The sequence below is a fragment of the Montipora capricornis genome, chromosome 2 (genome assembly GCF_036669925.1).
Source record: "Montipora capricornis isolate CH-2021 chromosome 2, ASM3666992v2, whole genome shotgun sequence".
Classification (NCBI taxonomy): Eukaryota; Metazoa; Cnidaria; class Anthozoa; order Scleractinia; family Acroporidae; genus Montipora; species Montipora capricornis.
Window position 1 is genome coordinate 41,743,126 of NC_090884.1, and position 22,817 is coordinate 41,765,942.

Sequence of the window (22,817 nt, forward strand, 5' to 3'; positions counted from 1 at the left end):
TTCATCTGCACAGCTTGTTGGGCCCACAAAAGCTCAACAAAGTCAGCACACAGTCTTCCCAGACTTGGCGTCATAGTATGTGGGTTTGAGGTTGTTGGCTCTCTTCTCTGCCCTGCGAGGTTTTTATCTGGGTACTCTGGTTTTCCCATTTCCTCAAAAACTAACCTGCGGTTTGCGGTTTGATATCGAGTTAATTTGACTTGATTTTTTGCAGTGTCCCCAATTAGTTCCTAGATGCTAAATATTAATCACAAAAATTTCATTTCTCCTCATTACCAGCATCCATTGATCAAATCTTAAAATAGCTTCATTCCTAAAAAAGATACCCTGCAAGCAGAGTCCCTTTCGATCTTCCTAGATAAGTCGGGAAGAGGAAAGTAGACTCTGCTCGCCGCCTGCACATTTCGCATTAAGCAAGCGTTAAAAATGTAAATGTATTTGGTGTCAGTCATGCGTGACCAGTAGCCACAAAACCACAAAACGAAAACAGACAGTCAGGATATTTTCCAACAACTCTGGCAAACACACGACAATCAAGGAATCATTTCATTGGAAACTCAAGATAGTCCATAGGTTTATAGGTTTCTGTCAGACTAGTTTCTGTAACCGACACATGGGAAAAACTCATGGGAATTCCATCAGTTAAAATTGCCACGCTGTTGTAAATTTCAAAAGATCGATGACGCGCGGTGATTGATCATGCACAAAAATTAAAAAAACAGGTTTGACAGCTCGAAACTGGACTGACTCATCCAATTCTTTGGATGAGCGGCAAATCAAAGGATGTGGAGGCAGCGAGCAGGGTCTACTTTCCTCTTCCTGACTTATTTAGGAAGATCGAAAGAGACTCTTCTCGCAGGGTAAAAAAAGACGAAGATCCAAGAAGAAATAAAAAGAGAAAACTCATGTTTCAAACATACCTTTGCATTAATAATTAATTTTAATGTCTTTTTGGAATGGTGTTTCAGAGCATAGTTAATAATAAAACTCTTTTTTAAAATTTTTTGGTCAATATTTTGACCCTGACCAAGCACAAACCAAACCTTTTTCTAAATGACAGCAAATCAATAGTTTCTTGGAGCCATGGCTCACAGGGAGTCATGCAAGCCAACACGGCGAGCCATTTGAGTCAACAAGTGAGTTAACATGCGAGTCAAGCAGTTATTGAAAGCTAACTGTTTTAAAATGGGTGCTTGTATGTAGACTTAAATACTGTTTATCAAGGCTATTATAAATGGGTGCTTAGAGTTAAATGTGATTCACATGACTCACTGGCTCACATTTCGTCAAGACCCTTTCATAACCAGGCCATCTATATGAACTATGTTCAGAGGAATTAAATTTTATCAAAACAAATTGAATCTAAAGAATTTAATATCAAGTTCCTAATTAATTAAATAATAGTAATGATGATTAACATTGCAAGTACTGTACAGTATCCAGGGTATAATTAGTTCTTATTAACCGAGCGGGAGGTCTGTATGGGAGAATCTTGACCGAGGACGCCAGTACAGACCGAACGCAGTGAGGTCTGTGCCAGCGACCGAGGTCAAGATTCTCCCATACAGACCGACCTAGCTCGGTTAATAAGATGTTTATTATATGGCCAAACAAGAACAATTTAATTCGTTTAATGTAACTAGTTTGTACTAACTGACATTTTGCTTGCGAACGGCGATGAGTGGCAATGAGCTGAACTTAATTCTGTCAAAGTTTGCTCGTCATCCTCTCTCAGTTTTGTCATCATGCTGTTTGGCACTTCCATAAATAAATATTGGTAGAAGATAATACTCAATATTTCACCTCAAAACATTACCGGTCTAGATGCCGGTCTAGATGGGAAAATCTAGACCGCGGTCAATATCGATTTTAGCCAATCAAATTCGTGAATTTTGTAGTTCCCAGTCCTCGTGAGACGGAGCCATATAATAATTATTATTAATATTACAACTTTAACTCCTTAATAAATAAATTTCTGTGATTGGGCTTCATAGGCTGCAACAACATCAGCCATGAAGATGTTTTGGGCATTTATTTTTAACAGTACTTAGGGTATAATTAACCCATTAATTTAATAGTCTAAATTACATTCAGTCGCATTTGTTATGCATTTCAATAAACTTCAGGCACAGAAAGTTCAATTCCATTGAAGTTTGAGATTTCTGTTTTGTTAAAGCTACTGTTGATCAATGTAACTGTCCTGATCAAAGGGTCACAAGGCACCCATACACTTATATTGGGCACCTATATTAATTTCCCATATCAGCTTTTCAGGGTAAATGAAACATGCTACAAGAGAACAGAGCTTTTTAGCAGTTCTAACTTGCTGGAGGCAAACCAGTTAGTTGTTTTCAAGTGCACCAAAGAAGTTGAAATAGAGATTACTTATTACAAAGAATAACTTCAGCTGGTGGCCAGCACCTGGGATCTGCTGATCTCAAGCCAAGCTGCCTAACCGCCTCATCCACCACACCCATCCATTCAAAATATGAACTTCAGTGCACCTAAGTTTATAAAATGCACAAGACATTTAAAGGCAATCTTTGGATTGTCATTAAAAATACAGTTAAATAGGATAGGTGCTGCCTCAGCTTTAAACAGTGGATTAATGTTACAGAGGCAAATAATTTACTCAAAATAAATAATGTTTCATTTTTCAATTAAATCACCAACTCTTTAACAATAAAAACAGCCTTTTCAATAACAACTTCATAAATTTATACTTACAACCAGTACGAATATGGATCAACAACAACAACAACAACAATAAATAATAATAACTATTTAAGTATCCACTTGCTTCTCTGAATTAACAGCCATGTTTAACTTTTTGTTGTACAACCCATCCCAGCCACCACAAAGCCTTTCAATCTCCATGGCAACAGCAATACACAAGCGATCCTTGTTGTTTGCTGCCACTACCTGAACACCAAGAGGTAGTCCTGCTTCGCTCAAACCAACAGGACACTGTGTTACAGGCAAATAAAGGACATTAAAAATGGCTGTGTATGAGAAATTAAATGGAAACAACAAAGGCTGGTTATGGTTTAGTGCAGTGGATGGGTGGGAGGGATAGAGCAATACTCCATCTTCACCCAAAACAGATTCAAGTTCTTGTCGTAATTCATCTCCCATTTGAAGAAACGACTCCAACACACCCTTTGGGGTTAATGACTCAATCTTTTCCAGAATTCCCAAGCCAATAGCAGGAATTGTATGATTTGAGAGTCCTACGCACGACTTCATTAATTCCCAATAAGGATTCACTGCGGCCTCCAGGTTTCCCATGTAAAAACAAAATGGCTTTTGTGCAGCAGATGACATCATGGATGACCAAATCTCAATAGATGAAGCAAGTCTGTCAACCTTAAGAGGTTGCACTTTAACTCCACGCTTCTTCTCAAATTGTTGGCAGATGTACTGTTGGGCCTGCTTAAGTTCATGGCTGACATTTGATACCAAGAAGTTTCCTCCACAGTCCTCTACAGTGAAAATCCTCAGTTTAGAAACATCTACAGGATCATCGAGATTTAGTGATGCTGCACTCTCTCCTGCCATAACCTGCATAGCAAAAGAAAAAGAGGGTTCAATAATGATAATAATAATAATAATAATAATAATAATAATAATAATAATAATAATAATAATAAACCCAAATTAGCAAATCAATCATGCATGTGCATCTCAATTTTACTTTCTCCATAAACAAAGATAGCAGGGGTGGATCCATACCAGTTTCCATCATTTTTTTTTTGGAAATTAGTCACAAACACGAGAAAGGGGACTTTAGAGATTTTTAGGGAAACATGAGTCAATCAGTCAATGAGTCATGAGTTAATGAGCCATGAGTCAAGTTATGAGTCTGATTCAAGATTCTGGTCTTGTCTATAAGATAAATAATGACCGGTTTCCAAAACAACGAAAAAGTTTCTGGGGGTTGGGTCTGTGGGCATTCTTCCCTGCGATTGTTTTGGATTTTAACTCTCTTAAGTTGAGGATTCCTGTTTTATGAGTCAATGAGTCATGAGTCATGAGTCAAGGAGCCATGAGTCAAGTTATGAGGCAGGTGAGCGGCTTTTGGGAAACATTAGGGTTACATTAGGCCTAAGCAAGTCTGATCTATAGGTTAGCCATGTGGTTAATGTTAGGGTTATGGTTAAGGCTAGGGTCAGATGCTTGTGCCCTGTAACCTGGTTCTAAAACTCAGCACACCAATAATATTATCAAAGATCATGTGGGTGATCAAAGCAGGATACAAAACCCTTGGCCAAGCAGACTACAAGCAGGTGATCAATGCAAGTAAACTAAAACTACAAAATTTAAACAGAAAGTTATGCAACTTGCTAATCAACAAGAAATAAAGGAACCTGGAGTCTAAGTGTATTGAATCACAAAATGGACAACTGGACATACCATAAGCAAAGGTTTGAGATCGTCAGCATATCTACACATGGGTCCTGTACAAAGGAACTGCTGTCTGTTGCCAGTAGCATCTGGAAACTGACCACTATTGGGTACAACATTTGGACTTGGTTTGTGTCCAAATATTCCATTAAAAAAAGATGGCATTCTGATGCTGCCACCAATGTCTGAAGAAAAGAATTTAATCAATCATCTGCTCTTAACCCATTGTTTTATTTTTTTTAATGCAATGTTAGGCTTCATAGGTTTACTACCAGTATTTTCCTTTTAAATTCTAAAGTACTGGAGATGGAGGCCAACAAAAAAGGAGAGACTACTTTGACCACCACACACATCTTGTAAACCATTGTTGTATTATATTTAGGGAAGTTGGTACAGTGCTACAACAAGTTGCAAACTTAGTGGAGACACTTCACCTTCTTGGGGTGTCATTAATTTACCTATTATCTCTCACACTGCAGCCCCCCTCCCCCCCTTATCAATGTTGCTAGCAAGACAAAAAATTGCTGAAAACTTAAACAGTAACCATTGAAAGGAGGAGAGGGAAAGTGGGAAAGGTTAGAATTGTAGATACATGTATGGTGGGTACTGGTAGCTAGCAAAGCTGTTTTTTAATGGGAGTGTCTCACCAATTTTGCAACCTGTTGTAGCACTCACCCTTCACCATCGTTTCTGGGTTCAATTCTTGGACTTGAGGTCATGGGTGGATTGAGTTTGTGGGTTGTTATCTTAACTCAACTCTAAAAGATTTATTTTCCAGGTACCACCACTTTCCCATATAAGTGTAAAGCAAACACTTACTTGATCAAGTTTGGTTTGATTTTTGATTTGATTAGGATTTGCTTGGCTAGATTTTAGCTAGAGACATAATTAGTCATTATCATCACCACCATTACTTTTTGTTACTTACATTAGTTGTCATGGAAATAACAAGTCCTATTTTCGTTTGAGATGAATTAGTCAATGAGTAATTTTAGGGTATGCCTATCCTTGAAGATCCAGGGGTTGTCAGTTGGGACTGGACAAGAAATTCATGGGCAAAACAGAACTGGCATAAAGTTATCTTTAAGCAAGTCCTGATTTGTTCGTCCCATCCCAACTGACTGCCCCTGGGTCTCCGAGGATGGGGTATACCAAGTGCCCCAACAAGTACTAGAAACATATTCATTCCTTATTAGTTATATGATGAAAGCTACTGAATTCTTCTGGCCTTCCTTTTGTTACCGCCCAGTTAAGGTTAATTAATAACTGCGATGATCAGCACCTTAACTACATTCCTTACATGTACACGAGGGAATTCTTACCTGCACCAATCCCAATAACCGATCCACCAGCACCAATGATAGCACCCTCCCCTCCTGAACTTCCACCCACTATCTTGGAAAAGTCAAAGGGATTGCAAGTTCTACCATACACCTTATTGGCTGACTCCCACCACATACATAACTCACTACAGTTGGATAAAGCCATTGGTATCGCTCCAGCGCAGCGCAAACGGCGAACAACGACGGCATCGTCGTCAGCAATGTGATCTTGACGAGCCACAAGCCCACCACTGTTAGGAAGACCTGTCACTGCAAACGATTCCTTGGCAGTAAACGGTACGCCCAAGAAGGGTTTGGTCGCCGCTAGCTCGTCTCTCTCCTCCCGGTTCATTTTGCAGAGCATTTCGTCGATTTCTTTCGCCTCTCCTATAGCATCCGAGAAGCGATCGGCTACCACAGCATTGATGCTAGGATTAATGGCATAAATCCTCTCTATAAACACATGCAATAATTCTTCTACACCGATTTCAAACTGGCGAATCTTTTCGGCTAATTTTGTTGCCGGAAGTTTCAGATAGCCATGGATAGGCCTCTTGAAAACGTGGTCGGTGGACATACCTTGGAAACCGAGTTTGGCCGGGATGTTTCTTTCTAAAAGCGTAGCCTTGCAAAATAAGGAGGTTTGCTACCAAGAGATAGTCATCATCCGCAATGATTTTTATGGCGCAGCCGCCCTGACGTACAAGTGACAGGTGATAAAATAAAAGACAAGGACAACTTTTTGTTTTGTACGAGAACCGAAAGTGTCCCACAAGTCCTCGCGAGCTGAAGTCATTAGAAAGCCGCGGAATTTCAGCGGCTTTCATGGAAGTCTCGGAGGTGAATACTTCATGTAACACTCTCGAGAATCGTGTGCTTCATTTATAATAGAAAGTTCATGCAACTTCTGTGGCTGATTTCATCACTGCAGAGGATTTGGTCCCAAAATAGCACCCAATTTGTCATAAAAGCCTCACCAGTGAAAATTTTGAGGACTCTGATTTGTAGCACCATGGATTCAGTCAGCTCCACCGAAAACGGTGTAGTTGAAAAGACGGCTAGCCAGCTCAAGAAAGAAGCTCAGAGACTGGCGAAATTGGAAAAATTCAATAAAAAGAAGGAAAAGGAAGCAGCACTTGCAGAGAACCAGAATCAAGTAAGTGCTAAAATATGTGTCAAGCACCGAGTTAATTTTTTAACAAAATCATAGATCTGGAGGTCGAACCACAGTACAGAGGATTTTAATAGTAAACGGCCGATGCCAGATAGTAAGTTTCCATGCATGATTTTGAGTCTGAGAGCTTATAAATAGTGTTTTCAAACCATTTACAAATTGCTCGCTGAACTTTACATTATACCTTGCATAATTTTATTGGGAGTAAATTTTGATCAGTTAAAATAAAACATGTACTGACTTGAGCGGAAGTTTTGTTGTAAACATGGTTTGAGTTTCACATTGGCTGTTGCATCACATTTCCCGGAAGAATTCGTTTGGGGGTAAACAGACACCACGTATACTATAGGTCTTAAAAAAGCTCTAAATGCATCCGAGGCATTAACTTATACATGAAGTATTCAGTTCTTGATGTTTTCAAGGGACATACATGTACATGTAAATAAATTAATAAGCAAATTACAGGAATTGTACATCAGTTGATGCAGAAATGATGACTTGCATTTGAAAACATTCCTTTAATAGTTTATGTGGTCTAAAATTAATTATTATAAAATTCTTTGAATTTAAAGTTTAGTCCTTCACCAGGGTCCTAGGGCCATGGGAAAAAGCCCCATGTCCCAAGAATTTCTAAATGGAGAGCATTTTGTGTCACAGAATGGAATGTTGTTGTTGTCTTGTAATCACTTGGTGTTGGGCTGCCCTTCGGAATACCACATGGGTGTATTGCTTTGTGATGGAATGTATTATTGCAAAGTCTCAAGACAAATTCAATCTAGGGAACGTGTGTTGCGTTTATTGTTTTGTTCAAGCTCTTTGGCTATTACAGTGTACATGTAGTATGCTGTTTCTGTTATTCAGTAACTGTTGTAATGACTGTGAACATTCTTGGATTGGTTTAGAAAAAGAACAATAAAAAGAAGAAAGAGACAACAAAGAAGGTATTTGTTTATGACAAACCTACTGCACCAGGAGAGAAAAAAGGTAAATAAATAATAATATTATTTTAACCCATATATCCCAATAGCTACTGATCACTAAAATAAAAAAAATTAAGAGGTTAGACAGCGTAAAATCTGTAAGTTGCATTCTCAGGAGGGAAAGGGTTAGAGGGGATAATTATTTCTTGAGTGGACTGAAATGTTCTTAAAGTAACCCATTCATCCCTGAAGTGACCCCCATTGAAGGGTTAAACTACAAGTCAATTTACAGTGTACATTTACATGTACATGTAGATTGAACTTCTTACCTTGGTTGTTAAGGAGGTGAATATGACTATCCCCTGTTTACCAATTTCTAGTTTCTAAAGAAACTGTGATTTGCCCTTACGAAGGGCTAGCACTTGAAACGTCAGCTTTCCAAATCATTCATGGTGGTAATTTGACCTTTATCAACGCGTTTGATGAAACCAAATTTTCCTGTATGATCCATTGTTGAACTCACTATTCTGTGGGTAAGTGCTATGAAAATTTATTAGGCTACAATCAAAATTAATGTACATGTACTGTAGCTTGATGATAAATAGCCTTTGAACTACATGTAGTCATCAGAAAGTATTAGGTTCTATATACATTTGTAAGGAGCACTCAGGTTTTTTTTGCAAGTGCAGGGTGTACGTACATGTACGTTGTGTGAGTCACCATTGATAAAATAATTTATGAAAGTTTATGTTGTTGTCCTGTTGGCTTCCTTTTGTGCTAGATGTTAGTGGAGCAATGCCAGATAGCTATAGTCCAACTTATGTTGAGGCGGCTTGGTATCCCTGGTGGGAAAAACAGGTATGTACAGTACATGAAGCTGCTAACCTGTGCTGATACTGTGTGCTTATGCAAGCCATGATAAAAAATATGCGTAAGCAAGTACTGTAGCTGGTGTAAGAATATTAAGAAGTTTATTATGGTTTGAACCCAGCAGTGATGTGAATGTGTCTTGACAGAGGTTACATGTAATTGGGTGAATGCATTATGTAGTTTTCAGAATGAGATCAGCATGCCATTGCCTCAGACTGGTACAAAACCTGATTGTCACAGTGACATTATGTGAAAGTGGTATGAAAGGGGTATTTGCATGACATCACTATTAAGAGACTAATGTGTTTTCTGTCCATGTCAATCTGCTGAAAGACTGCTCAGTGGGCAGAATGCCAGAGGGATTTCAGACTTTTTGGTGATTATTGTACATACTTAGGGAAAATTCTTGTGGTCTGAGGATTTTGAGTTGGTCAATTAACTGACTAGATTGAGATGTCCATCTGAGCTACTCAAGGAGTAGAGTATTTTATTTGCCATTGTGGCTTATAACAATAATGTAAGATACATCTACATGTACTTGCATTGGGTGAAATAATAATCATTTTAATATCTTTAAATCCCTTTCCATTCTAGGGATTTTTCAAGCCAGAGTATGGGGTAAGGAACTAACATTACATCTTTTTTGATCAAGATATAACTTTAATAATTTCTTATTTTCAATAACCCATTGACACCTCAAATGCCCTAGGATACTCCAAGTTGATGAGTAAACTTGTCTGGCATTAGACAGGGTGAAATCGGTTATGTCTCACTCCCCGGAGTCAATGTTGATAATCATTATTCCGTGTGTGAATGTTTGATTTGGGGGATAATACAGTAGTTAGGGACTGGAATGACATTGAATGATGATGTAAAGTGGGAGACTTACATTGTACAGTACATGTAGAATATTGATGAGTAAAACACAAAGAGGGTAAAAAGATGTACATGACTTACATGTATGTGACACTGTATGATTTTGTGTAGTTGATTAATAATATTATTCATTAACCCATTGACGTCCAACCGACCGAAACCGGCCAGACTTAGTATTTTACTCTGTTTAACGCCAGATGATTTTACTCATCAATGGGTTAATCACTCACTGAAAAACTATGTTCCCGTTAAAATAATCAAATAACTGGTTCTCTGATTTCTAATATGGCACATGAATGTACAGTGTAATTGTTGTCATTTTATTTGAAACAGCGAAAGGACCTTCAAGAGCCAAACCCACAGGGCCTTTTCATGATGTGCATTCCTCCACCCAACGTTACTGGCTCACTTCATCTTGGTCATGCTCTCACATCTGCTGTGGAGGATTGCATAACAAGAAGGTGAGTTTACAATGTACACAATAAATAAATACTCTCAGCTGATGATAGCAAGGTAGAACAAAAATACAGAATGTGAGATCTATGAGCTCAAAAGGAGGTGCCACCAAAAAGACCAGTTCTTGCAGCAAGAATACAGTACTTAATCATTCTGCAACAACATATTTCATTGTAAATACATGTAAGAGCCTGCACACCAAGTACAAAATCTTAAAATTCACACCTACACCAATAATTACATGGCTGTACATTATTTTTAAAATTTGCTCAACATGAAAAATAACAATATTTATACACTCGGTCAACTCTCATTATAGCGAACACCCTTAGGACCGTTATTTACATATTTTTGTGTCTGCAACAGTGAGAGTCCTCAGTAGTAGGGTGCAATGAAAAAATATAATGACCCAGTGGTTGGTTGTTACAGTAAAGTCTCAGGTATAACATACAGGGTCCAGTTGCTCGAAGCCTGGTTAATGCTAGCGGTTGGTTAAGAGGTATCGAAAGGTTTCCATGGTATTTTAAATAAAGCGGTAACCTGTATGTATTACTGTATATCGGCTTTGTTGTTTTTGTGTCAAGGAATCGTCAGATTGGAAAGACAGCATTATGGAACCCAGGATGTGATCATGCTGGAATAGCTACACAGGTACACTGTAAATGTAATAATAATGTATTTGTGACCTCTCACAGAAAAACGTACACTTAAACGCTTTCCCATTGAACTAATAATTCATCTCTGTGAAGTAGCAAATAAACATGGTGTTTCGTCGATGCAAACAGATATATGGCATGGCTGGAAAATGACATGTCACATTATGATTATTTGTTTCTAACATAACTCTATCGATCAACAAAAGGTGACTTTGACAGTATTAAATTGTAGCTACAATAATATTTATTATAAAGACAAACAGTTACTTGTTTAATGTTTTCCTTTGACGAACGTATGAATGATTGTTTGCTCTCAACACCTAGAATGTCTGTAGCACAGTGATAAGTACCCTGACCTGTGGAATGTGTCCTGTGTTTTTGACCCGCTAGCTTTAAAGTGAGGCTTGTTGGTCTAATAAGCACAATCATTGGCTGCTACATGTATGAACAGTAAAGAAATTGACTCTTGAAAACAAGAACACTCTTACATGTATGTGTTTCAATTTATGAACTTAATCACTACATGTACATCAGGAGTTCAGTATCAATTGGAAATGCTATTCCATAGTTTTTATGTTGCAAGTATTGTCTGAATTATGGTTTTGAATGATTCACATTAAGGTTGTGGTTGAAAAGAAGCTAATGAGGGAGCAAGGCTTATCACGACATGATTTGGGAAGAGAGAAGTTTGTTGAGGCAGTGTGGAAGTGGAAGAATGAGTAAGGATATGCGTAGCATTATTTTAGTAAAAATCAATGTTGTTTTACTCTTATTATTTAGGATAAAAGATGGTTCAAGACAAATTAATTTTAATAATTTTATTATAATTACAGTGGTTATCTGTATTCTTTTTCGATAGGAAGGGTGACAGGATTTATGAGCAGTTAAGAAAGATGGGAGTGTCTGTAGACTGGGACAGAGCTTGTTTCACAATGGATCCTGTAGGTTTATTCATGTGTAAATGGATTACAAATTCATACAAATATTAAAAGAATGATAATCATATTAAAATGTACCTAACCCATTGGCCCCTGGGAGTGAGACTTGACACATTTTACTCTGTCTACAGTAACACCGAACAATTTTACTCGTCAACTGGGGGTGTCCTAGGGAGTTTGAGGTGTCAGTGTGTTTAAAAAAAGCATCACCTCTTGACAAAATTAGGGGACTTGGACGATTATCATTTAGAATGGTTTTCTTTCACTCTGGAAGTAATTCTGCAGCGAAGATGTTGGTTTTTGGTTTCTGCTGCCCTACCAATTACATGAAAATTCAAACATGACAGGGTTCATTCAAAGCAGCTATTTTTAGTAAAATTCAGGAGTTATGGGTCATTTTGCCAACCAAATTTCATAGACAATACAGAGTTGCATGAATAATTTGGCAGTGGACTGTGAAACTATCAAATATTTTTCCCTTGAGCTTTCTTGAATTTGCTGTTGTACTTGCATACAGCTAGATGTAAAAAAAAAATCATTTCATGGGTGTAGTAAATAAATAAATAAAATAAATAAATATATAAAGTAAGTATCACCGGTAAATAGACAACATGTACAGTAGGTGTATGTAATCCCATCACCCTTCACTTGAGCTTTTTCTGGAACAATGAAAGAAATTAATAATTATGTCTCAACAGCTTTCGGAGCGAGAGGTCCCCCGTTCGATCCTCAGTGACTTCAACATCTGTTTCGACTTTCCTCAGATCCATGTAGCTATAGCTTTGAATATCCGTAAAACGGAGCACTGACAGAGAGAGGGGGGTAAAGGGTGCACCGTCGGCTTCCATTGATACCAGTTTTGTAACTGAAGGAAGTACCATTGTTAAATAAAGTGACTTTATCTTTAACAAAACGCAATTCAGGATAATTGAATCTCTACTTGTGGGAGGTAGACCAGTTGGTTTGCAACTGAAGAATACCAGGAAGCATGTACATGTAGCACAGTCCTGCTTTCAGTTTGTGACCAATGTTGGAAACCAATGTTGGAAGGCACATTAATGAAGTTTACCACATACATGTAGCTACTGTGTAGCTTGCGCTAATAGTAATTAACATTTACGTGATTGCATTATCTTTTGCTTAGTCTTTGTTCTGATTTTGTCGTACTGTACATGTCCTTGTATGATTGTCTTATGTGATTGGTTTGGTTAAAGTTATAATTATAGCAACTTTTAGAAATGGAGTACAGTGTACGACCATGAAGGTGAATTTTCCATTGAATTGAATTTATAATAATGAAAATTATCTTAAATAATGTATCATCGCAGAAACTGAGCAGAGCTGTGAAAGAGGCATTCATACGCCTACATGATGAAGGGCTTATCTACAGGAGCAGACGACTGGTCAACTGGTCATGCACTTTAAACTCTGCTATCTCTGATATCGAGGTAAAGTCAGGAGAGGAACATCATCAGGATTGTTATAACCTAGCACTTAATTAAATTATTTACAAGTGTATACAAGGTTTGAACCACTCGAACGCTCAAACTAGTAAGTGATGCTGTTTTGCATCACAGTGACTATAAAATGCTAATAATTAATGAGTTTTTGCATCAACTTGAACTACTCAAAACTGATGCAATTTGTACTCTTAAGTTGTTTTGGATGGCAAAATTGCAGTGGATCACAAGTTAAGAGTTTTACCAGCTTGTTTTGAATAATTAGTGTACAAATAGCCATTGAAATTGAGGACCCTCTTTGTTAAATTTTATGTGATGTCTCCTAGGCTAGGAAACAAGAATAATTTTTAAACACTACCATAACAAGCCAGAGATAACTGGAAATGAAAAAGTACAGGTGTAATGTTGCTAAAACAGTTGCTAAGGAGTGACGTCATCTTCTCTTTTGCTTAAACATCACATTTGAATGAAGAAATTTAGTTAAAACCTGGCAAAAAAAATCTTTCAAACTAGAGCTTTTAAGCAGCTCTAAAAACAGCTTTTAAGTTTAAGGTGTCAATAAAAGAGATAATCCTCAGGAATTCATTTACAGTGGAAGGCTACATTGTACATTACAGGGCACCCCGTGGTGATACCAGGCAAATTGCCTGCTATCTCCACAGGGTGCCAAGGTCCTGTTTTGCTTGCTAAGAACGTCTGGCTTGTCATGTTCTAACGTGAACAGTGTTTCCCAAGTGGATAAAACATGTTGCACTAGCAATACGATTTTTGTCCAGGCAGCATAAAATGAATGTTTTTGACTGAAAACTCAGCTCTTATTTGAAGCAATGAGAAATCTCGATTATTTGACTGATTAATTTATTGATTGTTAATTTCATTTACATGTAGGTCGATAAGAAGGAATTAACAGGGAGAACACTGTTGCCAGTTCCTGGTTATGAACACAAGATAGAGTTTGGTGTTTTGGTGCACTTTGCATACCCAGTGGAAGAATCAGGTAAAAACTATTTCCTTGTTCCTTAAAGGAAAGTCATCAACTGCACCAATTTTATTGAAAAAATGGCTGTAAATTATTTAAAGTGTGAGTTATAGACGAAACGTAGAAGTGATCCTTGCACTTAGTTTGGGCAATTAATAACTGTTCAGACATTTCCTTAAATAGATCTTTTTACAGTTATGTGCTTAGTTACCTGGCCTTTAAATGAAAGTGAGGTTGGAGTTGACCTTGTTATGATACAGACCTTCCTGCTTTTCTTGTGTTAATGATTTTGTTCTCATGCAGCGTGGTCCAGTGGTTAGGGCGTTGGGTTTGCATGCTGTTGCCCGAGGTCCAAATCCTGTTCTGGCCTCTGGTTTGGATTTGTTTCCGGTTGTCCCAGATTCAACTTCAACTATACAGCTGTACCATGCTTTGTAAATAGCCAAGTGGTTGCTCCCTGCCAGTTGGGGTTCTTAATCATGTTTTTGTTAAGTTTGAATTATTAAAAGTGGGCTACTGTACCTGTGAACTAGCTCGATAAGTGCTTCCACTATAAACAAAGCATTTACATTTTACTACATTATTTTTAGAAATCCTTTGTTTTTACGGAGGTTCGCTTAAAAATCGTCAAACCTGTGCTAAAAATTAATGCTTTTATCTCAGTTTATTATCCTTGTGGCTTCAAAATGCCAGACATACTGTTTTAAATCATCACTTCAAATTATTCTTATTCTGGAATAGGACAAATCGAACACACCCTTATTGTCAAGGAAGTTTTTATTTAAGCAACAGGAAATGTGAGTGGTAGTGTTGTTTCTCAGGTATGAATTCAAGCTAAAACCAAAAGTTTATAACACTGCCTCAGTGTTTATGGGAAATAAGAGAATCAGCAGGGGCGACAATTTTTGAGTTTTCACTGTTAATTAATTTAAGGTGTTCATCCTTGCAGATGAGAAATTAATAGTAGCAACAACTCGTGTGGAAACCATGTTGGGCGACACAGCGATTGCAGTTCATCCAGATGATGCCAGATACAAGGTAAGAAAACGATCATACTAATAATTAAATAGAAGAGTACATATACAGAGTACATTAAGTAGAAGAGTACATGTACATGATTGTATTTTTATTATAGAAAATGTATGAGATGGGACATCACTAGGCCTGATGATATTTCTTTAATTTGTTTGTTAATCAACTCGAGTGACTGGCTGAGTAGGGATTGTTGTATGGGTTGTTATAATAATTATCTCCACTAGTTTGAATCCGGGCAATGTTATTATTATAAGGTGTGGAGTGATAAAATTTTATCCATTTTTGTGGACTGAACTAATGAATAATTTTTGACCTTGTCAACTTGACTGCTAAGTGGTTCAATTTAATAATATTATGCTTGTTGTTTTTTCAGCATCTTCATGGCAAGTTTGCTCTCCACCCATTCTGTAATCGCAAGCTACCAATTATCTGTGATGATGTGGTTGATCCTGAGTTTGGAACAGGTATGGAGTCTTAATGGAAACTTGCTAGCTTATTCCAAGGTCTTCCAAGAATAATTGCTATTTTAGAATCGCTTGTTTTCATACCAGCCTATCACTTTTGATTGCAAAATTATTTTTGATATTGTGCCATTTGTCAGTACATGTGCATGTAAATACAGTGTAACTCCATTTGGAAAGCCTTACATTTAGTTACTCGGAATACCTGAAGAGTATCCGAGTTATAATCTCGGTTGACTTTGTTCTTTGCAGCAAAATGCACAATAGAATTAGGAGACGAGGATTTCATTGGTTTAAAGCTATGTGCAATACGTGTATCTGCTAGGGAGAAGTTGTAATTGAAAATATAAACATTTCCCGATGCAAAACAAACTTGTGAACACACAAACCTAAAATCTTGCAAAGGGTAAACATGATGAACACAAAAGTGAATGAAAGGATCCTAAATAAGAGATTCTAAATTTACACCTCAGTGATATTGGGATAACCTGACTGAGACGTTAAATTGTTGCAAAATCCATGTTATCTCTATCTTTGTAAATTGATACTGTAGCCATGTATGTCAAAATAAATAATTATTAAGTTATTGGGTACCAGGTAGTTACTCAGAATAATGTGAAAAGCATCTGAGTTATAAACTCGATTGACTTTGCTCGATGCAACAAAATGGACAATAGAATTACGAAGTGGTGATTTCATTGGCTAAAAGCAATTTACTTGACCCCTTGAGGCAATTGATACATTTCACCTCCCTTTACAACAGAACTACTTTTTTCCAACAACAACAACAACAACAACAACAAAAAACAGCCGTGATGTGTTGAGTGTCTTTGAAGGGGATTTCTGCAAGCGCGAAGCTTCAAACAGCCTCAATTCCTACAGAGTTCGATGAAAATCCGGATTCATAACATGCAGTGGAGTAACCAAAGCGTTGGGAGCTGTGTTGGGGTTTCAGTGTGAAACTTTTAATGTTGTTCGCCGATCTAGAAACTCAAGCCCATATTCTGAGTGAATTAAAGCTCAATAGCAGCTAAAAAGTGAAGACGCTGGATTCAGTCCTCTGGAATTGTTATGAATGAGAATAAACTGATATTTAATCTTGCATGTTGACAACATGATGAAATCGTCAGTACAGAAATCCCAACAGCGGTATTTTGGAAATGCCCGAAATTTCTTTTCTTTTGTTCCATACTTAGCAAAATTAATTTGAACATCGCTTTAGTCTATTCAATAATTGGAGTTTGTTTCTACATTTAACTCTTCCAAAATGACGTATCACCCTACTTCTGTGCAACATGGTATTCCAAGTAAACGTTTTAAAGAGCATCTTGTTCTGATCTTAAATACTCTTGGAACCTACATATAAAGCTGTATCCATTTTCCTTTTGGTAAACAGCATGAGATGATGACCTTGCACTGTTACCGGTAACTTTCAATATTAAATTGTAATTGTCAGAATTCTAGGTACATTGTAACAATGTTCAAAGCAGCTCAGTGAACATGAATGTACAATGTTTTCACTTTTGTTTAAGGTGCTGTGAAGATAACTCCTGGCCATGATCATAATGATTATGGAGTTGGCCAAAGGCATCAGCTGCCATTTGTGACAATGCTTGATGACAGTGGAAATATCAAAGATGTCAAGGATTTTTATCCAGAGTTCCAACATTTTGCAGTGAGTGGCAAAAATGAGTAAATAATATTACGTTGAGTCTGCCTTCTACTGAGTTGCAAATTGGTTGTGAATTTTCTCTTTGTGGGAAATAAACCAAAATTTGATATTTTTCCTAAAAAGTGTACTACATGTAATTTACAAGGAAATGAAATAATGCAAATTCCACAAGCAGAATGTGTTTTGCTTGTTTTTTTTTGTGGCCTTCCGAACTTGTGCTATTTTTTTTTTCCTTTTGAGAGGACCCTCTGCCAGACATACTACAGTGTACTATGTACCATGCCTACTGTATGAAAAAAGTAATGATTAATTAAATACATTAAATATATAATTTGCAACCTGTATACAGTTATCTTCAGGCTGATTAACAGAGAGTTGAGGTACATGATTGTACAGTATTTTAAAACAGCTTCAAATATTTGGAGGTACAATGTACGTGTACATGTATATCATGACACGGTTAATGCTCAACAGGGAAAGGAAGCATTTCTTGTCAGAGGTTTTTGTCACTGAAAAAATAAAAAACATCTGCAGTAAAGACAGTTGTAAAAAGACAAGCAAAACAAAAGTGAGGAGCCACAAAAGCTTTAGTCTGCAAGGAGGCTCTTCCACTGAAAATGGCACGCAGTCGAAATATAATCAAGCCCCATTTCAACAGAAGAGCCTGCAACCGTGTAGCAGCATAAAATAAGAATTTTACTCTGTCCTGTCAGACTTTCATTATGCGGCTTCATGCAGAATAGAATTCCCGTGCCTATGGTGTCTGTTTGGCTTTATTTTAGGGTTTGAAGAGATTTGATGCCAGGAAGGTAGTGCTGGAAGCTCTCACCAAGAAAGGCCTATTTATTAAAACAGAAGAGAATCCAATGGTAGTCCCAACATGCAGGTAAATGGCTAAAAGATGTGAGGAAATGGCAACTGTATTATGAATTTGATTATTTTCAAGTTTTGGAGAATAAAGGTCTACTTCAATCTGAGAATAAAACCGTTTTTAAATAGATGAGATCTACATGTAATTCCAATTTCCCTGGGAAGTTCGTGGCACTCTTAAAAGTCATCTGAGATAGCTGGAATTTACCCACTTGAACATTTGAAGGACTCTACCGGAATAGGGATCTCTCTTTTCCTTATTTTAGGGTCCATTCAACTGGTGGTACAATTCTGGAATAGGAATACTTGAAATGCTATCCTTCCTGCTATTTTAAACATCTTTATTACCTTTGTTGCTTCCCTTTTACATGTAAATCATCACTCCACATATTCTTATTCTGAGAATGGGGTCAATCGAACCCTTATTAAATCACTGCTTTAATGGCTTTTCCAAGAAGATGGCTGACAAATTGGCACTGAAGGATAGAGAAAAGGTGATAAACACAAGCAAGGATACTCTTACATGTATATTCTCTAAATGTATATTGGCATTTTAAGTACAGTTAAGGATAATATTTTGACACTAATTGTTGAAAACTTATGAATTAAAATAAAGAGAATTGTTTATTGAAATAAAGGAATGTAGAGTCTTAATATAACTTTTTGTCATCATAGCCCATTTCCGGCTAATTGTCGTGGACAACCAGTTTCCTGAATGCTACATGTAGGAGCAAAGGTCGTTTTATAGTCAAGGCCTTTGTTTAAATGCCAGACACTTTCATTACCACAGTAATAGTGTGTCAGATCCTTTTGTTTCTTGTTGTGGCAGTGACGACTCATTTACTGTCACCTTTAATTGACTTCCTCACTAATTTCCCCCAAAATTGTTTTCTATCAGCCGGTCTAAAGATATTGTTGAGCCACTGATCAAGCCTCAGTGGTATGTTGACTGTCAGGAAATGGCAGACATGGCTGTGAAGGTACATGTAACCTTTATTTTGGTGTTTGCATGCTATAATTTTAATAGCACAGCATGGTGCAGTTTAAGGGAAGCTACGCTCCTAGAAATGAATAACTTTGTACCTGAGAAAAATAATTTTATTTAATAATGTTTGCTTCTATTTCTTTCTTTTTTCAAATTTCCAGGCAGTTGGGCCACCATCTTGAATAATTTTGAATCACATGTATTATCCCATATTTTGGGACCTGGAGAAATCCAAAAACAAAGAAATGTAACTCTGAAATTCATGTATTTTGGATGGAAACGTCTGCTAGTAATTGTATCTTGGAGAAATTTCAAGCAAACTTAAGGGCAGCGAATGGTACCTCGAAAAATGTGGGTCTTGGAAAATTTTGGCGGGATCTCGTAATCTCCAAAGCATTTTTGATAAGTCTCGAAGCCTCGTTTTTGCATGGTTTGTTTCTACCTTTTTTGAGCCTCAAAACTTTTTACCAAGGACTCTCGGGCTCGGATTTTGAACTTTGATCTCGGCGTCTCGAAATTATTTTTCCTGTGGTTTAACATTGTTTTTTTGTTCTTTGTTGGAGTGGAGGTTCCCTTTACACTGTAAATTCCATGTTTGTTACTTAGTAAAAACGGAGTTTCGTTTGATTGCAGGCTGTTCGAAATGGAGATCTGAAGATCATCCCAAGCAGTCATGAGAAGGTTTGGTACAGCTGGCTTGAAAATTGTAGGTATGTGTACTCCAGTGACTCTCATACATGTACATACTGAATAAATGATTGTTTTTCCATTTATGATCGCTTGATGACTGTATGCTTTTTCTTATGTGGTGATACTGAGTTCACACACTTTGCCTAAACTAAATAATAATTCTGAAATGCATGTAGATGAAGTATATGTACACATGTAATGTACTTATTGATGGTCACTTGAGCGTACTTTTGATAATAGATCCAAGTGTTTGTGACAGGTTTCAAATGTGTGACTTTCTGGCATAGTAGTTTGGAAGATGTACCACTTACAGGGTGTAGTGACACTTGGACCATTGTAAACATGTATGCGTAGGAACTTGTAGTCTACATGTATTAAAATTGGTCTGATGACTGTTTCAATACTTGTACTAAAACAGGGAAATGTGGCAGTCTCATTAATGTGGACTAGCTGGTAAATTTTAAGCCCAGTGAAAAGGAACTGATTATGCTTGGGGTATACCAAGCACTCCTTGTACATGTAGGAATAATAATAATTATTATTATTGCTGAACCTACAGTATTACAGTTTGCATGGTCTACATTGTACCAAAGAGCTGTACATAGAAGACTCTTGGGTGTCAAATCATAACACTACACTGTACATGTAGTTTCAGGTGACATAAAAGCATGCAAGACTTAACATCTTACCTAAAACAGTCTGTTTAATTTGAGTTTTGCAGTCCACATATATTTGAAAGCTTCAGCAATTAAGTAGAGGCTGCAGACTGGTACTGATTGTAATCTCCTTGTATAGTTTTCATTAAGAGCCTTCTCGTTAGAACTTGAGAAGGTCTTACATGTACAGTGTAAAAGGTTTTTAAAAAAAACGTTCAAATGAACTGAGAACCTTTTCATGTACTGTAGTACATACATGTGATAATTATAAATTTTGATTGAGGAGTTTTCTATCTGTGCAGGGACTGGTGTATCTCTAGACAGCTGTGGTGGGGTCATCGTATCCCAGCATTCTTTGTTACCGTTGATGATCCTAATATTCCCCCAGGAGAGGTATTGTGCATTTTTCCATAACGAGTGCTCAGCGGTGTTTTGGTTGATGATTTTTACTTATAAATGACATTGCAACAACTAGTTTTTTGTATATTTTAGTGGTATTGCCTTTCATACTTTGCCTTAAAGTGGCCCAAACTATTTTTATTACTTTCAAGAAACTGTACCACTTAGAAGGATTGACTCCACGACACTGCATCACCGTACAGCTTTCATACAGTATGCTACCTTGAGAAAGAACAATTAAGGCTAAACAAAGTGCGCTTGAAATTGTGACGTTATAGGCTATAGTGTACTGTGGCAATCTCAAAGCCACCTAAGACATCCTTTATTTTGTCATTTAATTCTTGGAATTAGCTCTTTTGTTTATTTGCTAATCACTAGGTTAAGTTGAAAGGAAATTTATTTCATTAGATTCAGGCTACCTTGACAACTGGGAAGTTAAGGTGGCTATGAATCCTCTGCTGAGAGTTTTTTAACTTTGCAGAGAGTTTTATCGAAAGATGATAGCAATTACCAACAACACGGGTGCAGTTCTCTTTAACAATGACCGAAAGTTTCTTTTAAAAACATTGTTCCATAACCTTTTTTTGAGAAAGGAAACACTTGTTGAGTTAAGTGTGCCTCACAAAGGTTATGATGCTTAATTTTTTTCCCACAGGATACGGATGGCAGATATTGGGTCAGGTATGAACTAAATGACAATAGATCTTTGCTTTTTGTACTTTATCCAGAAACGGACGTTGATCTTGAATAAGAACTTCGCACATTTTTTTTGACTCAAAGTGCCATTGGGTGACAATTGTAACAGGTGATCAGTATTAGTTCAGACACATACAGTGTTAAGGAGTACAAGCCAAATGGTACTTTGCTATTAATTAACTCCGTTTTTGTTCCCAGTGGTCGGACAGAAGAGGAAGTCCGGAAGAAGGCGGCAGAAAGATTCAAAGTATCGCCGGAGAAGATCTCTTTAAAACAAGGTACACGCCAGAATGGTTAAGGTGACTCCCTGGAGTATTTGGGAATCCTCACTACAGGGCACGAGTTATAAAAAGAAACCTAGTTCATTTCTCTTAAAGATTTACCAGTACGGGTACCGATATAATAGTGCTTATTTTTTGGGTGTCAATTTTTTGGATTATGGCCGTTACCATAGCAACATCACATGTAATGACAGGGAGGAGGAGGAGCAGTTGCCCAGTTGGCTAGTGCGCGGCTTTGGGAGCGAGAGGTACCCGGTTCGATCCTGGTGACTTACTTCAACGTCTGTTTCGACTTTTCTCCGATCCATGTAGCTATAGCTTTAAATATCCGTAAAACTGAGCACTGACAGAGGGCGGGGGGAGGGGGTGGGGGGGTGTAAAGGGTGCAATGTCGGCTTCCATTGATACAAGTTTCCTAACTGAAGGAACTACCGGCGTCAAATAAAGTGACTTTACCTTTATTTTTGGGCTAAATTCCTTAATATTTATACTTTCCTTCAGTGAATTTTTTTAATACTGTGCCATATTATGGAAATGACATGGCCTGACATTTTGAAAAGGTCGTTCAGGGGTTTTTGCCAATATTCTGTAATTTGTCATTTTTGTAAATATATTAGATTAGCTCTGACAAATTTTAACGAATATGAGGTATTTGATAGGAACTGTATGTGGTTAGAACTGAGCCAATTTTCAAAACATTTTACCGAAAGGAACGCGAGAAAATTAGCAGTCAATTTTACAGATTTGGTCACACTTGGTCACACTTGGTCACGGTTCAGGCTTTACACGCCATACTAGTGCCCAGCTTGCGCACGGTCCTACAACTCTAGGGAGCCTCCTTAAGCCAAAACTCGGCGTAGCTGGTAGGGGCTTCAAGATCAATGAGCGAAGCCACAAAATCACTTAAGCAAACAAATAGTTTTTGTTTGCCTGTTAATTTTTCTGGCTTGGCGCTCTCTCCTGGGCCTCCATCTAACAACCAATCCACTTCCAGTTATGCGACTGGGGAGATGGACA

At 37.5% G+C, this 22,817-nt stretch overlaps 2 protein-coding genes across 3 annotated transcripts in view; one reads left to right on the forward strand and one right to left on the reverse strand.

Moving 5' to 3' along the window:
- Positions 1-1,356: 1,356 nt before the first annotated feature.
- On the reverse strand, positions 1,357-6,568 carry LOC138022121 (fatty-acid amide hydrolase 2-A-like). 2 transcript variants are annotated; one of them, XM_068869151.1, is made up of 4 exons: positions 6,306-6,568; positions 5,727-6,154; positions 4,414-4,589; positions 1,357-3,561 (listed from the first exon to the last, which is right to left on the reverse strand). In XM_068869151.1, exons 1-4 carry the CDS (start codon positions 6,551-6,553, stop codon positions 2,785-2,787), a joined length of 1,629 nt encoding a protein of 542 aa, XP_068725252.1. In that variant the 5' UTR covers positions 6,554-6,568; the 3' UTR covers positions 1,357-2,784. The 2 variants fall into 2 exon arrangements, with proteins under 2 accessions (XP_068725252.1, XP_068725260.1); XM_068869159.1 differs by having other exon boundaries at positions 5,727-6,483.
- Positions 6,569-6,584: 16 nt separating this feature from the next.
- LOC138022097 (valine--tRNA ligase-like) overlaps positions 6,585-22,817 on the forward strand; it is a 34,578-nt gene continuing 18,345 nt past the window's right edge. The window contains exons 1-19 of the mRNA XM_068869122.1: positions 6,585-6,882; positions 7,803-7,884; positions 8,602-8,678; positions 9,285-9,308; positions 9,900-10,027; positions 10,607-10,673; positions 11,300-11,397; positions 11,538-11,619; positions 12,945-13,064; positions 13,965-14,073; positions 15,005-15,093; positions 15,464-15,554; positions 17,084-17,226; positions 18,006-18,109; positions 18,992-19,073; positions 19,712-19,788; positions 20,727-20,817; positions 21,479-21,504; positions 21,718-21,797. Coding sequence (XP_068725223.1) covers positions 6,625-6,882; positions 7,803-7,884; positions 8,602-8,678; positions 9,285-9,308; positions 9,900-10,027; positions 10,607-10,673; positions 11,300-11,397; positions 11,538-11,619; positions 12,945-13,064; positions 13,965-14,073; positions 15,005-15,093; positions 15,464-15,554; positions 17,084-17,226; positions 18,006-18,109; positions 18,992-19,073; positions 19,712-19,788; positions 20,727-20,817; positions 21,479-21,504; positions 21,718-21,797 — 1,828 coding nt within the window. The 5' untranslated portion in view covers positions 6,585-6,624. The remainder of the gene's footprint in view (positions 6,883-7,802; positions 7,885-8,601; positions 8,679-9,284; positions 9,309-9,899; positions 10,028-10,606; positions 10,674-11,299; positions 11,398-11,537; positions 11,620-12,944; positions 13,065-13,964; positions 14,074-15,004; positions 15,094-15,463; positions 15,555-17,083; positions 17,227-18,005; positions 18,110-18,991; positions 19,074-19,711; positions 19,789-20,726; positions 20,818-21,478; positions 21,505-21,717; positions 21,798-22,817) is intronic.

What these genes read in the sequence shown, in the direction of transcription:
- LOC138022121 (XM_068869151.1), bottom strand. Translation starts at nt 6,553, where the DNA reads ATGAAAGCCGCTGAAATTCCGCGGCTTTCTAATGACTTCAGCTCGCGA. An exon ending in GGCCAAACTCGGTTTCCAAG is followed by an intron (nt 6,155 to 6,305) that starts GTATGTCCACCG and finishes CATTAATCCTAG; the next exon opens with CATCAATGCTGTGGTAGCCG. An exon ending in GGTTATTGGGATTGGTGCAG is followed by an intron (nt 4,590 to 5,726) that starts GTAAGAATTCCC and finishes TCTTTTCTTCAG; the next exon opens with ACATTGGTGGCAGCATCAGA.